This window comes from Gopherus flavomarginatus, chromosome 18, assembly GCF_025201925.1.
Source record: "Gopherus flavomarginatus isolate rGopFla2 chromosome 18, rGopFla2.mat.asm, whole genome shotgun sequence".
Lineage (NCBI taxonomy): Eukaryota > Metazoa > Chordata > Testudines > Testudinidae > Gopherus > Gopherus flavomarginatus.
Genome location: NC_066634.1, coordinates 5376827 through 5393073, shown reverse-complemented (window position 1 = coordinate 5393073; position 16247 = coordinate 5376827). Strand labels below are relative to the sequence as shown.

The 16247-nt window shown below is 53.1% G+C and overlaps 2 protein-coding genes across 3 annotated transcripts in view; both read right to left on the bottom strand.

Annotated features, from left to right (window-relative positions):
- LOC127036922 (immunoglobulin superfamily member 1-like) overlaps positions 1-16247 on the bottom strand; it is a 133252-nt gene that overhangs the window by 85783 nt on the left and 31222 nt on the right. The window lies entirely within an intron of this gene.
- LOC127036551 (platelet glycoprotein VI-like) lies at positions 3541-11998 on the bottom strand. Of its 2 annotated transcripts, none has more exons than XM_050927580.1 (5): positions 11401-11998; positions 11213-11248; positions 9033-9323; positions 8571-8678; positions 3541-7529 (listed from the first exon to the last, which is right to left on the bottom strand). In XM_050927580.1, exons 1-5 carry the CDS (start codon positions 11429-11431, stop codon positions 7399-7401), a joined length of 597 nt encoding a protein of 198 aa, XP_050783537.1. In that variant the 5' UTR covers positions 11432-11998; the 3' UTR covers positions 3541-7398. The 2 variants fall into 2 exon arrangements, with proteins under 2 accessions (XP_050783537.1, XP_050783538.1); XM_050927581.1 differs by having other exon boundaries at positions 8571-8636.

Here is a 16247-nt window from a genome sequence, read left to right as displayed (position 1 = left end):
GTATCTATTCAGGGAACACCATCATAGGACCTAACCACATCATCAGGGGCTCATTCACCTGCACATCTGCCAAAGTGATAGATGCCATCATGTGCCAGCAATGCCCCTCTGCCATGTACATTGGTCAAACCAGACAGTCGCTATGCAAAAGAATAAATGGACACAAATCAGATGTCAAGAATCATAACATTCAAAAGCCAGCTGGAGAGCACTTCAGCCTCCCTGGTCACTCGATTACAGACCTTAAAAAACAAAACAAAAAAAAAGAGTCACATTACAACAAAAAAACTTCAAAAAACAAACAGACTCCAAGGAAAGACTGCTGAATTGGAATTAATTTGCAAATTGGACACCATCAAATTAGGCTTGACTAAAGACTGGGAGTGGATGGGTCATTACACAAAGTAAAACTATTTCCCCATGTTTATTTCCCCCCCAACTTCTTATCAGCGGCTACAAATAGACCATTTTGATTACCACTACAAAAAGTTTTTTCTCTCCTGCTGGAGACTGATCACTCTCATTAGAGTGTGTATAGACAGTATGGTAATACCCATTGTTTCATGTTCTCTGTGCATATATTGTGACAAAGTTCCTCCTCTACCTTGGTGCATCCTGTGCTTATTGGCAGATTTGCTCACCTCGGTGATCTTCTCCTCTGGTGGAACCCACAGTCCAGGTCAACTCCTCTTGTGTCTGATCAGGAGTTGGGAAGTTTGTCAGGGGGGAACCCAGGTCCACCCTCTACTCCAGGTTCCAGCCCAGGGCTCTGTGGATCACAGCTGTCTACAGTGCATCCTCATACAGCTGCAGGATAGCTACAACTCCCTGGGCTACTTCCCCATGGCCTCCTCCAAACACCTTCTTTATCCACACCACAGGATCGATCGATCGATCGATCAACCAATCAATTTCTCCTTGTGTCTCTTGCTCCCAGCTCCTCCCCATCTGACTGGAGTGAGCTCCTTTTTAAACCCAGGTGCCCTGATTAGCCTGCCTTGATTGGCTGCAGGTGTTCTAATCAGCCTGTCTGCCTTAATTGGTTCTAGCAGGTTCCTGACTACTCTAGTGCAGCCACTGCTCTGGTCACTCAGGGAACAGAAAACTACTCAGCCAGTGACCAGTATATTTGCCTTCGAGCAGACTCTTGTACCTCACTGGCCTGGGTCTGTCACCATATATATATATTTCTACTGTATTTTCCACTGCATGCATCCGATGAAGTGGGCTGTAGCCCACAAAAGCTTATGCTCAAATAAATTTGTTAGTCTCTAAGGTGCCACAAGTCCTCCTGTTCTTTTGTGAGACTCACTCAGCCCCTGTCGGAGCAGGGAGACACGAAACAGCTGATCGCAGCTGCATGCAGTCTGCCCATAGGAAACAGATCATCTGCCGAGACACCCGCAGAACAGTCAGGCTGGCCGGGGCCCCTTCTGACTCTGGGCCCAGCACCTGGTACTGCCCCTGGGAGAGAGTGGACCCCCGAGAAGGGCTGTCTCACTGAAAGGGGTTCCCCCCAGGGACCACAAGCGGCCAAGAGTGGGCACCACCTGTGAGTCTATGACACTGGCGCGGGAAGGGTGGGGACCAGCAGCTGGAATCTACAGGGCGCTGCTCAGTACGAGGTGACGCCCAAGCAATGGGGAGGGGGGGAGGCGGGTCAAGCCAGGATCCAGCCCCCCAGCACCCAGAATCCTTTACAGAAGCCCCTCCAAGGAAGGGCCTTGGCAACTGTTGCAAACGATTCTGGGAGAAGTCCTCCGGCAGAGGTGCCCCCCAGCTCTTCCACCATGACCCCTGACCTTATAGTGCAGACCCACAGACCCCACTGTGACCCATCGCCTATAGTGCAGGTGGGCAGGCCACGCCATGACCCTTGACCGCCAACATTTAACCTCCTCTATGACCCCTGACACTTATAGTGACCCCCATGACCTCTAGGCCTATAGTAGTGGTGGACAAGCTGCATTGTGACAATTTACTTCCATTGTGACCTCTGACCCCCATAGTGATCCCCCTCAGCCTATTGTGCAGATGTACAGGTCCCAGCATGACCCCTGCTGGGCAGACGCCAAGCTGAGCCCAGGGTTCATTGATGCAGTGGTTGAAACAGGAGAAGCTGCTCATGCCCCCATCTTTACTGGGGATCCCCCCAGGATCGGCCCCAGGATTCCTCCAGCCCCTTAATGCCCACAATCCCTGGCACTCTCCACCCCGAGAGCTCAATCCACTCTCTAAGGGAGGGGCTTGGTCACCATCTCAATTGCACAGATGGGGAAACTGAGGCACCGAGCAAGGAGGGGACCTGGTCAAAGTCCAGAACCTGGAATTGAACCCAGGAGTCCTGAGGCCCAGCCCGGTGCTTGCTCCACTAGGGTACAGGACCCCCGGCGATTCACACACACAGCAGCTCCCAGATCCTCCAGCAGGAGGCGGCAGGGACACACACACACACACACACACACTCACACGGTTACTCCTGGGGTAATTCTGTGCATCTGCGGACACGCAGAATTCATCTGTCCCGCATAATTTTGGTTGTTTTCCCGCATAAAATACATTCTGCTCCAGATGTGCTGCAATTCCGCCTTTTTCCCACCAGGGGCCGCTGTGGCGTCAGAGCGGCCAGCAGCATGAACGGAGCCCGCTGTTCTGGCGCCACAGCGGCCCCTGGTGGGCAGAGGCGGAACTGCAGCACTTCGGGGGCAGAATGTATTTTCTGTGGGGTAATAAATTTTCTGCCTGCCCCGTGCTGCAGAATCCCCCCAGGAGCAGAAGTTCATCACTGCACTTGCCCACAGAGCCCGATTAGGGCGGAGTGGGGCACCCAGGGCTGCTGGGGGGGTCAGAGACGGGGGCTGAGGAGCTAGTGGGGTGACAGCGTTGAGTCAGCTTGGAAAAGAGGAGACTAAGGGGGGGATATGATTGAGGTCTATAAAATCATGAGTGATGTGGAGAAAGTGGGTAAGGAAAAGTTATGTACTTGTTCCCATAATACAAGAACTAGGGTCACCAAATGAAATTAACGGGCAGCAGGTTTAAAACAAATAAAAGGAAGTTCTTCTTCACGCAGCGCACAGTTAACCTGTGGAATTCCTTGCCTGAGGAGGCTGTGATAAATTCAAAAGGCTGTGGGCTGCCCACAGTGGCGGGGACCTCAGAACTCTTTAAATCTCAGCCGCGGCTGGGATTCAAAAGGCTCTGAGCTGCCAGCAGCAGCGGGGAGCCGAGAGCCCTTTAAATCTCAGCTGCGGCTGGGATTCAAAAGGCTCTGAGCTGCCCGCAGCCGCAGGGAGCCCAGAGCCCTTTAAATCCCGGCCGCAGCTCCAGTGGATGGGCTGGAGCTGGGATTTAAAGGGCTCAGGCTCCTCTCTGTGGCAGGAGCTCTGGGCCCTTTAAATCCCTGCCCCAACCCCGCAAAGCTCCTGTTTCCCCCAGCCGCCAGAGCCCCGGGCCTTTAATTTGCCCCTGACAGCTCCCAGCCACCTCTTCAGCTGGGAGCCCCTGGTTGATTTAAAATTAAGTATCACTCCCTACCTCCAACCTTCCTTTTTGGCCCACAGCTGTTTTGGTGGGGCTGCGCTAGGGAAGGAGGGTTTCTTTCTGCAGGGCTAGGCAGTGCTGGGAGGGGGTGTTTCCGTGGGGTTTCAGCCCTCAGCTGTTTTCTCTGGCATAATGTGGCCCTCGGTGCTTTACGAGTTGTGCAGGCCTGCTGTAATGAGTTCCTATGTATCACTCCCAACATGTTCAAGGGTTTTTCAAAAAAACAAACAAAAAACCTGCACATTGTACATTTCCTGGTATCAGCGGGAAGTTAGTTCCAATCATTAGCAATAACAACAGTTTTATCACAAGGGCACATTTACAATCATTTTGGTCACGCCAAGCCTTTGGTTTAGACAAATCATATTTTAGGTCAGCTTGTTCAATATCCCTTTTGAACCTTTGTAGCTTTTCCTTGACCTCAGGGTCTTCCTTAACATAGACTTTCAGTTTAATCACTTCCTTGGGGTTTTGGTATTTTAAGGTTAACCTGTGGCTTTTAATTGCAAATTTTAATCCTTCTCATCCTCCCTGTCCAGTAGGGTCAAAATCTGAACTCTGTTGTGTAACAGACTCCACTGGCCGGCTGGGTGTGTGTCATCTTTGCTAACAACTATGTGAAAGTCTTTCTTCCCCCACTCAGGCAGGTAATTTGTATCAACACAGACAGTGTTTACTAGTGTAACCCTTCTGCCCGTCTGAGTTGGCAACAACAAGGACCGGGTTCAGTATCCAGGGGCTCCGTTTCAATAACGCAATGCAAAACCGGCTCGAGCCCCCACCCAGTGACCTGGAACAATAACATACCACCCCCTGGGCACCTTTAGGAGGCAATATTTCCCCTCTTGCAAGCACGGAGTCTGAATGTAGCAAAATCCTTTTAATAAAGGAGGGAAACAATGTGGCATTATGTTGGGGAAACACCACAAACAGGATTCATAACACAAACCATGAGCAAAAGACCCACCCTCAAGCTAGTCTGGCAGTGTCCTTTTCCCCTCAGGGTCTTAAGTCCAGCAACCCAAAAAATCACCCAAAGTCCCAAAAGTCCAACACCCCAAATGTCTCTTGAGTCCATCAATCCAAAAGTCACCCAAAAGTCCAACAACCCAAAAGTCTCTGTCCCTGGTCAGTGCAGCCTGAGTTCAAGAGTTTATCTGCAGAGATTTACCTCCCAGCCTGGGTGGAAGGGGGGCTGCAGGGGTGTTAAGGTGCACCTTACGTGGTCTGAGGCCGACTGCCCCACCTCTCCATGAGGTTCTGCTGCATCCTTCACCGCGAGCCACTTCACCAGCCATCCTGTGAGCCACTCCAGCCATTCCATGAACTGCTCTGCTCCGCCAGCTGCTCCGCTCCACTAGCCACTCCACTCCACTAGCCATCCCACAAACTGTCAGCCACTCAGTGTCACTTCAGCACCCTACCCCAGGCACTCAGTGATTTCAGCTCTTAGTAATTTCAGCATTTTAGTGATTTCAGCTTGTAGTAGGGGACCCTCAGTACTGGTGCACCATTGGCCTAAAGTGAATTCAGCTCTGCAGCCTGTAATCAGACTCCTAATAGAACCAAAATTAGCTCTGATATTCTGCAGTGGAAAGAGGAGACATAATTGGTGTTTTAGGCCTTCAAAGGGGATCCATATCAGCAGATACAAATGCCCATTCCCCAGCCTCTCTCTCAATTCCCTGGGTTTTGGAACCCATGTCTCTTGTCTATCGAGTGCTACGTTGTTGATGGCGAGTCTCTCTGTCATAAAATAGTCTCATAGCCCTTCATTCACATAATCAGGGTAACAACACTTTATTATTCCTGCCTCAATAACAGAGAAACTGGGGATCCCACAGCAGCTAAAGTGACCATTGGAGCTGCTGTGGGCTCATGCTAGGTGAGGTGGGTGTGCTTATGCGAGCAAGATCAGCCCCTGAAGTTCTTTTCCACAACTTGCCACAGTTCACCACCAGATGTCAAGGTAGAGCTCATACTGACTCTGCTTACACTAGTTTTCAGATCCTCACCCTTTACCAATTCCAAGGCTGGACTCTGTCTTAAAGAGATACCATCCATTGTCCCTAGCATGTTAGACTCCAGGTTATTTTGTCCTTCCGTTACCAGCTTCTGCTTCCACATGGAATCAGATGTCAAGTCTACTAAGAGACTGCAAGACATCTCCAAAATATCTAGAGATGAGAGTTTACCTGCCATCCCCTGTATTCTCGAGAGATTAACTGCACAATTGTCTTCCTGCTCTGCAGTTTCAGCTATCCAGCCTTCCCTCTGAACCTGAGATACAGACTGTTCACTCAAAGAATCAAAAAGGAGATAGTCCTGTCCCAAAACCAAGCTGGTTAAGCTTATAGGGCTATTTAAACTCCCTAACAATTTTCATTCCATCTGAAATCTCCTCAAAGCTCTCCACACTGGATTTTTTTCAGTACAAATTCAGTTGATTCATTTTCATTTGAAAGACTTTGGCCACTAGGCACCAACACACTTTCCTCAGAAGAGAGACTGTTTACTATCAGCAATGGCCCATTAAGAGTCAGTGGAAACAATTCCTTTTCACAAACTTCAGAAGACTTCACCAAAAAATCCCTGTGCTTCTCCAATATCAGGCACTGCAACAGGTTCTTTTTGAGCTTTATTTATGCCCAGAACCGATTTGGGCACAACAGACAAATCACCAAACTTCTTCTGAGTTTCACTTCCATCCAGAATCACCCGTGGCCCATCAGGAGGTTTTCACAAAACCCCCTTTCAGGTAAACTGCTAAACTTCATCGTCACAAGATTAGAAGCATTTTCTTCCTTGTTCCAAGTTTCCACGCTGGCAGCAGGTAACATAGTCAAATCACCTTCATGTTTTCCTGGTGCCCTAGCTATGATATCACCCTGATCAGACAAGGTTGTCATCTCTTTACCCAGAAACACACTAGCAACAGACACAACAGAAGCACCAGAATCGCTTGGTCTCTGGGAACTATTTCTGACATTAACTGGATGCAACCTAGTTGCAATGTCATCATCCCTAGCAGACACAAATTCGGGACCACTTCCTTCCTGGGCTTTAGTTGTATCCAGAATCAGCTCTGCGTCAACTGATAATTTTTCAACCATCATAGTGTGACAGGCTTTTTCTGTCTGCTCTGCAGAGAAGAGCTGGAGAAACAAACAGCTTGGGATCTCATTTCCCTTGTCCTAGCACACATCACTGTTCACGGAAAATTGCTTGGAGATTGGGGTAGCTCCCTTCATAGGCAAGTCATTACCCCTAACAGACTCGGGAACATTTCCTTCACTGTCAATTCTCCACACGGGTAACAGGTAAGGGATAGGGATACTCACGTTCCACTATCCTTGCCTTCCCAAACTGCTGATTAGACAAAGCCATCCCCTGCCACACAGAATCACTGTCCCATCCAATGTCTCCACTTCGCAGGGGGCACCGGTGATGGAAAGAACCATTTCACTGTGGCGCAGCGCGATGGGGCAGGGAATGAATGGGCCAGTAAGTGGAACCTCGGCACCCTCCAGGGGCTGCTCCTCCAGCTGGCTTCACAGGGGCTGCTGTTTGTGAGGCTGGGGGCCATGGGTCCGATCCTGGGGTGCAGTTTTGGGTAACAAGCTGTTGGGGGGAGGGGGGAAGATTCTCCGAGGGGGGGGGTTGGGGAGCAGGAGGGTTTTGTGCCAGCATGTCAGCCTCCTAGGGGCAGCAGCTCATCCCCCGGGGAGATTTTATTGTCTGCAGGACCAGATCCAGGCTCCTGGGGGTGCAGAGAGATGGAGGGGTTGAGGGCTCTGTGTCACCCTGGGCCCAGCCCCTGGGGATAGCAAGGGGCACAGAAGGGAGGTCACTCACCTAGGGAGCCCCCCTCGGGCGGCTGTAATAGGCCTCGGCCAGGATCAGCCCCAGGATGAGCAGGACCACAGCGCCCAGCCCCAGGCGAGCGATGTTGGCGTGGGTGAAATCTGGGCGCCCCAGGGGGTCTGCTGTAGGGGCAAGGGGATAGTCACTCAGCAGCTCGGATGTAAAGATCAGCAGCTGGCACTGCTCTGAGAGCAGAGCCCCTCCCAGCTCCCCGTCCGGCAGGTCTGGCTCTGTGGCCTCAGCTTCCCCAACAAAGCAGTTACCCAAGTGGACAAACTTCCCCTTCTCCGAGGGCCCAGCCCCTACTCAATCCATCCCCCACCCTCACTCACTCATTTTCACCGGCCTAGGGCAGGAGGTTGGGATGCGGGAGGAGGTGAAGGCTCCGGCTGGGGGTGTGGGTCTGGGTTGGAGTCAGGGATAAGAGATTTGGGGTGCAGGAGGGGGCTCAGGGCTGGGGTAGGGGGTGGGGCACAAAGGGGTGCAGGGTGCAGGCTCCAGGTGGTGCTAAACTCTGGCAGCTCCCAGGAAGCAGCTGGCATGTCCCTCCAACTCCTAAGCAGAGGAGTGGCCAAGGGGATCTGCGCGCTGCCCGTGCCCACAGGCGTGATTCCTGGCCAATGGGGGCTGTGGAGATGGTGCTCAGGGCAGAGCATCACACAGAGCCCCCATGGCCACCCCTCCGCCTAGGAGCCGGAGGGACATGTTGGCCGCTTCCCAGGAGCCAGGTAAAGAGCTGCCAGCCCTGCTGTGCCACCAACTGGACTTTTAATGGGCTGGTCAGCATTGCTGACCGGAGCTGCCAGGGTCCCTTTTCAACCGGGTGTTCCAGTCAAAAACCAGACACCTGGCAACCCTAGTTCCAGGCCCCACCCAGGCTCCCAGCTGGTCCCAACACCAGAGCCAGGCCCCCCAGATCCTGTCCCTCTCCTCGGATCCACCAGTAGCTTCCAGGCAGCAACCTACAGGGCAGGACGTGCTGGAGGAGTTGGGGGTCTGGCGGTGAGGGAGATGCAGGGGCTGCCCCCCCCAGTGTCTGGGCTCACGCACCAGGAGTCACTGCCCCCATCCCGCCCAACCAGCCCCAACCCCTGGGGGGGCTCCTTGGGCAGCATGAGCCTTCCAGGGCTGATTCGATGGTGATTCCCCCCCAGCCCATGTACCTGGCCCCGCGCTGTCCAGGCGGGTGGGAGCTGGCGCCGCTCCAGGCTGGGTCAGGTCAGTTTCCCCTGCGGGAATAGAACCAGCATCCATCGGGGGAGGGAGAGGGGCTGAAACAGCGAGTCAGTGATCACACACCCCTTCCCAACTCAGCATCTATCATCATTGTTATTCCCAGGGAGTGGCTGGATGGAGGGGGGGCTGTGACTAGGGCCAGTGCCGGATCGGCAGCCCCTGAATCCCGACTCCTCTGGGCGTCCCCAGAGTGGGGACAGCCATCTAGAGGCCAGGATCTCCCCTCACCCCAAATATCCAGAGGCTACTGCTTCCCCCAGCTGGGGAACCCCCCAGTGACTCTGTCCCCGTCCCAGTGTCCCATCTGCTGCATTATAGCACTTGCAGATACCCCTGGGGCCTGGCTGGGTGTGGGGCTGGGAGCCGAGGCGCCGGGATGGGCCCCTCACCTGCTACAATGATCTGCACAGGGTCGCTCGGCTCCGAGTAGGCAACTTCTCCTGTTCTGTTGCTATAACGACAGGTGTAGCTGCCCCCGTGTTCCCATCTGGCGCTGGTGATGGGAAATTCAGCCCCAGAGCCAGCAGGGTCTGTGTAATTCAGATAATTCTCATCTTCATCCTTGTAGAGGAGGATCCTCATGTCCAGGAGCTGATGCCAACACCGGATGGTGACGGTTCCCCCCACGGGGATCACCCCACCGGGGCTGACGGAGATGGAGGGTTTGGGGTAGGACCCCTCTGGATTCACAAACAAACAGGCAGTAAGTGGGAGTGACACAAACCGCGTCCGTCTGATTCAATCCTCTGCCCATCTGTCACTCCAACGTTTTACCTCCTGCCCGTCCCTGGGGTGCAGGCCCAGCCCCGCAGCTCATAGCCGGGGTGAGACACAGGAGGGGAAAGGAGATTTCCAGCCTCTAAGTCAGGGGTGGGCAAACTTTTTGGGTTCCAAAACTGTATGGAGGACCAGGTAGGGAAAGCTGTGCCCCCTAAAGAGCCTGGTCCCTGTCCCCTATCCAGCCCCTCCCACTTCCCACCCCCTGACTGCCCCCCTCAAGCCCCTGACCCAGCCAGCCCCCCCTTCTTCTTGTCCCCTAACCTCATCCTCCTGGGACCCCGGCCCCTAACCACCCTCCTGGGACCCCAACACCCCCTATCCAACCCCCCCTTCTGCTTGTCCCCTAACTGTCCCCCCAGGACCCCACCTCCTATCCAACCCCTCCTGCTCCCTGTCCCCGACTGCCCTGACCCCTATCCACACCCCCGCCCCAACAGACCCCCAGGACCCCACCTCCTATCCAAACCCTCCTGCTCCCTATCCCCTGACTTACTTGATCCCTATCCACACCCCCATCCCCTGACGGTCCCCCAGGACACCACACCCTATCTACTTCCCCCAAAAAAAGCCCCCTTCCGAATGCGTCCCTGCAAACGCAGGTGGAGGACTCAGGAGGAGCAGGGGCAGCCGTGCAGCCCGAGAGAAGCATCGGTTTCCCCTTCAAAGTGCCACTTCTGTCCATCCGGCTGCGTGGCTACTTGGTGTCCTCCTGAGTCCTCCACCCACGTTCGCAGCACTCCCACCACCCGCACCACCCGCCTGCTCCTCGGAGGCTATGGGTGAGCCTCCCTCCCTGCTCCCCTGCCCAGCGTGCCCCCGTGGCACAGCGAGGTGAGGCTGCGGGGGAGGAGGGACAGCTGGGGAGGGGCTAGGGGCTAGCCTCCCAGACCAGGAGCTCAGGAGCTGGGAAGGATGGTCCAGCGGGCCGGATGTGGCCTGCGGGCCATAGTCTGCCCACATCTGATTTAAGTCCTTTAGCTGTCCAGGGTCAATTCAGCCCTGCTCCCACTGCAGTCAGGAGTGACTCCGGATTGACTCTGGGGGAGCTGAGACCAGAACCCAGCCTTGCCCCCACTGCACTCAGTGGGTGAATTGGGATCTACCCCTGTGGGGTTCCTGGTCCAAATTCTGGTCCTTTGAGCAAGCGGCTCCCAGGACAGGCCCCTCAACAAAACAAGGGTTTACAAAATCCCCCGGTTGTACTAACATTTTCCTGCCCACCCCTGGGGCTCAGACTCTGGCTCTGCTCCACCCCAAACCGCTCTCAGCCACTGGGGAATTAGCTCCGCTCTGCGCGGTGCCGGCAGCCCCTTTGCGGACGGAATATTCCCAAAGCCGTTCAGGGGACGTTCCGACTGCCGGGCCGGGCTAAGCCTGACCCACGAGCAAAGCAGTGACACGCGTGTGCAGCAAGCCGAGGGTGAGACACAACAGGGCCTTGCTCCAGCCCCTGTGCATGTCCACGTCTTACAGCCCTGCTCTGCCTGACCCATTCCCCGGCCTCCTGCCAGCTCCCCGGGCACAGTTCGGGGGTGCTGCGGGGTGGCTGGTGCCTTCACTCTGTATTTCCTGGGGGGCAGAGCTTTGAGTGCAGATGAATTCACCCTGTGTGGTGCCCATCTCTGTAATGAGTGGGGCAAGGTCTCAATCCCCACCTCTGGGTGTGTAAGGGAGCAGAGGTCTCACAGGATCATCCCTTTGGGAGATCTGCTCCCCTCACCCCCTACCCACATCCCTCGTCCTTAATGTGGAAATTCCCCCATGTGCCCCATTCCCCACAGATACTCACCTCCCGACATCCTGCTCCACCCAGCCAGCCAGCAGCCTAGAAAGGAGATGGGTCATTAGAGAGCAGATCCAAGAGTATCCGGCTCCTACACTCTGGGCTCAGATCCCCCTCGCACCCTCCCGGGCACACGCCCTGGTCTCAGACCCCCTCCCCCACGGACACACACCCTGGTTGTCTCTGATACTCACCGAGGAGGAGGATGGTGAGAGCAGATGCCATGAGGGGGCAGTGGGGGGCCCCTTAGTGCTGCCACCAACGGTACATCGAGCCTGAGCAGAGTAAGGAACTGCGCCAGGGGCTGCAGCCCTAGGAAGCCCGTGATGTGGTCGTCTCCATCAGGTGGTTTCTCTGCAATCTCCAGGCCAAATCCACCATGGTCAGAGCAAAGCCAGCTCCTTGCAACGCTCAGCAAACCACATCCCAGCCTGCAGCTGCCTGGTCCCCCACAGCCGTCACCTCCCAGCCCCACATGGGAGCCGCCCAGTCTGGGGACCAGCTGGGAACAGGGCAATCTCAGGAGATGTCAAGAGATGCCTGGGCTGCCCTGATCTTTTCCAACAGGCCTGTGTAGCCTCCCTGGAGCAGCAGCTCAGAGCAGAGGAGGTCACAAAACACACACACAGTGCCCCCCACGGAGCGACCCTCTCCCACGGACCGGGGCAGAGATTCCTTCTTCACCCGGCTGGACTCAGTGCCCGGCCTGGACCATGAGAGTGGAGGGGCCTGGACAACCTCCTTCCCAGGTCCCTTGCTGCAGATGCTGTTCTTAGCCCAGTGGTGTGGGACAGAGACAGGACAGAGGCGTTGGAGGGTTGCGGTTTCCGGCCCCTGTGATGCAGGGGGGTGAGAGGGTGGAAGGGATACATTTACATCCTGAGTCGTTAAAGGAACAGCTGATAAAGCCGCGACAGGGGAAGTCTGCCCAGAGCTGTCACTCGCCTGCTGTCTCTGCTACTGAAACTCTGTGTAAACCTGATACCCCAGCACCAGAGCCGGATTTAGGGGCAGGCGACCGCCTGGGGTGCCGGGCTTGGGGGGCGCCAGGCTCAGGGTGCTGTTTTTGCTGTTAGCAACAAAAGGGAAAATCAAATGTTTGAAGTAAAATGTTTCAGGAGAAAAATTCCAGCGGGAGTTTTTTTCTCTCTCGTTGACCCTGCGCAAGCGTCTATCGAAGAAAGGTTCGGACCAATGAAGCACCATGAAAAGACCTGGGGAGGGTTGTACAACTTTAGTAAGCAGCCGGCAGACAGGAAAACACGGCTGAGCCATTGTACGGACCTTCACCGGGCGCTGACGCATGGGGACTGTTCGGATGTCAATGACAAAGACCTCTCTGTCAAATCGGACAACGTCCGTCACGTTTTGCCACACGGGATGCACTCCCCACTCCAAGTTCTCCACCACACGCGTGAGGCAGAGCTGCAGGACACTTCTCCTAATGCGTGAGCAGCTCTGAGGATTCTGCTCACGCCGCTGGCCACAGTCGTGTGTGGTGTGTGGAGCTTTTCGAAGCTCAGGCTCATTAAAACGTATCTGCGATCGTCAATGGCCAATCGGAGACGGACATTGCTGGCTGTTTTATCACTTGAAAATGCCAATGGCCAGTCTTTGGCTCCCTCTCGGACGCAGCACTTCAGTTCACATGGGTGAAGGTGAGAAAAGCGGCTTTTTGAACTAAAGGACCAGGGGTAACATTCTCAGGCTGTCACCTGCTGTAACACAATTTAATATTGGTTGCGGCACAGGTCAAGTCCCTGACATAGTACATTTCAGTTATGCTTAAAATTAAAACGTTTCTATAAGCTTAGAAGAAATGAATTTGGGGGGGGGGTATTTTTCTTATCTACGGCATGAATAAATACAGATTTACAGCTCCTAGTGTGCAAATTTACTGTCTTCTACGACAGGGCTAAATCATGAATGCAAATCATGCATGAAAGTCATGAAATGGGCTACAGATGCAATACAAAATAAAGTATTCAAAAGTTTAACAAATGGAGGGCAGCCCCTGGGGTGCCATTACGTCTTGCCCAGCACCTACCTAGTAATGTATCCCAGCTCTGGGAGGGGAGTGGTGTTCAGTGGTTAGAGCAGAGGTGGTGCTGGGAGCCAGGACTCTTGGGCTTTATCCTGGCTCTGGGAGGGTAGTGGTATCTAGTGGTTAGAGCAGAGATTCCCACCTCACCCAGGTGTTACACACAAGGACAGGCGGATTGTGGGGTGCCCAGGGAGGAAGGCTGGTTTGTGGTTCTGTGTTTATTACAAATCTGGAGAGTAACAGGATGCAAAATATAGTAGAACCTCAGAGTTACAAACACCTCAGGAATGGAGGTTGTTCATAACTGAAATGTTCCTAACTCTGAATAATATGTTCTGGTACTAGGATGATCTGAGGAATGGAAAGCCCACCTTATGAGAGAAGACTCAGAAAGCTTGGCTTGTTTAGCCGAACCCAAAGAAGGCTGAGGGAAGATACGACTGCTCTGCTTTTTAGAAACACATCAGAGGGATAAATACTAGGGAGGGAGAGGAGTTATTTACATTAAGCACCAGTGTGGACACAAGAACAAATGGATATAAACTGGCCATCAGCAAGTTTAGGCTGGAAATCCGATGAAGGTTTCTAAGGCCTCGTCTACATCACACAGTTTTGTCAGCAAAAGGCAGCTTTTGTCGACAAAACAGAGGAGGTGTATACACTACAGTGCACTTTCGCTGAAAAATTCCCATTTGGCCAACAAAATAAAACCCTTTCGATGAACGGCACAGAGCTTTTTGCAGCAAAATCTTAGCAACAGTGTCAGTGACCACACCGTGCTTAGTTGTGTCACTGTAAATGGCCTCCAGGAGGTGGCCCATAATGTCCATCCTGACCGCTCTGGTCAGCAGTTCGAACTCTGCTGCCCGGCAGCCAGGTAAACAACCATCCACCCCTCCTCCTTTAAAGGCCTGGGAATTTTTGCTCAGCGGAGAGCTCACATCGCATCTTCCCAGCTGCCCAATCCAGCTCCACGTGGCAAAAGCCCCCGGCTTGGAGCAATGCGGAGCTGTTACATCTGCTGAATGCATGGGGAAAGGATGCCATCCAGTCCCAGCTCTGCTCCAGCTGAAAGAACTTCGACACCTATGGGCCGATTTCTCGTGGCTTGTGTAATCAAGGCCACGTTTGGGACACAGTGCGAGCAGAGTGAAGATAAAGGAGCTGAGGCAGGAATATCAGAAGGCGAGGGAGACAAACCGTCACTCTGGTGCTGCGCTGAAGACCTTGGCCAGGCTGGAGGCAGTGAACAGTGGACCTAACCCCAAGGACAAAGTCATGGACAAGGAGGTGGAGTTGGAGGACGATGCGGGGCCTACAGCAGGGTTGTCTGGTGACACGGCCAGTGAGGAATTATTCTCCACTCTGGAGGGCTCTAGCCAATCCCAGCAGCACATCTCTGGCGAGCAAGATGCAGGAGAGGAGACCCCAGTAAGTGACCGTTTTGAGTTGATGCTGCTCTGTTAAATGATGTACAAGTGTCCTTTGCTCTGTATACTGTAGAAGTGGGTGAAGGGATAGAAATGCACAAGACTAGCTGTGTTTGTGTGTGCTCCACATTTCCCTGTGCAGCTAAGCAATGCGGCGGAACCGGGTGTTGATACACACCGAGATTTCTCCAGAGAGATCGCTAGGAAACTTTCCTGGAAGTATTTGCCAATCCTCTGCCGAAGGTTCCTGGGCAAAGCTGCTTTATTCCTTCCCCCATTGTAGGAAACTTTCCCATGCCACTTGGCAATCACTTTGCAGGGACCAAAGCAGCACACAAGTGAGCAGCATAGGGACCGGGTCTGAAGCCGCATGCATGTAGTAGATGCCTCCTTAAATCCTTGCTTCCCCTCAGGAGTGAGATATTGGCTTCAATGACCCCTGCCTGTGGAAAATGGTGGCAGAATTTACCATCTTGTCCCTATTCACCTGCACTGTTCCCCTTGAAACATCACCTACACTCTTTTTGCCCCATTTTGAACACCCACCACCCACGCAGGCTGAACTCACCTTTTTTAGGGTGTTCCCCGAGGTGTGTGCTTTGCTCAGGGTCTGTGAGAACGTGATTGGTATGTTACAAGAGGTGTATTTTACTGTAATGATTCAATGCTGTGTGTGAACAAGTGGGGTTCCGCAGGGGTCTGTTTTGGGACCGGCTCTGTTCAATATCTTCATCAACGATTTAGATGTTGGCATAGAAAGTACGCTTATTAAGTTTGCGGACGATACCAAACTGGGAGGGATTGCAACTGCTTTGGAGGACAGGGTCAAAATTCAAAATGATCTGAACAAATTGGAGAAATGGTCTGAGGTAAACAGGATGAAGTTCAATAAAGATAAATGCAAAGTGCTTCACTTAGGAAGGAACAATCAGTTTTACACATACAGAATGGGAGGAGACTGTCTAGGAAGGAGTATGGCAGAAAGAGATCTAGGGGTCATAGTGGACCACAAGCTTAATATGAGTCAACAGTGTGATACTGTTGCAAAAAAAGCAAACGTGATTCTGGGATGCATTAACAGGTGTGTTGTAAACAAGACAGGAGAAGTCATTCTTCCGCTTTACTCTGCGCTGGTTAGGCCTCAACTGGAGTATTGTGTCCAGTTCTGGGCACCGCATTTCAAGAAAGATGTGGAGAAATTGGAGAGGGTCCAGAGAAGAGCAACAAGAATGATTAAAGGTCTTGAGAACATGACCTATGAAGGAAGGCTGAAGGAATTGGGTTTGTTTAGTTTGGAAAAGAGAAGACTGAGAGGGGACATGATAGCAGTTTTCAGGTATCTAAAAGGATGTCATCAGGAGGAGGGAGAAAACTTGTTCACCTTAGCCTCCAATGATAGAACAAGAAGCAATGGGCTTAAACTGCAGCAAGGGAGATTTAGGTTGGACATTAGGAAAAAGTTCCTAACTGTCAGGGTAGTTAAACACTGGAATAGATTGCCTAGGGAAGTTGTGGAATCTCCATCTCTGGAGATATTTAAAAGTAGGTTAGATAAATGTCTATCAGG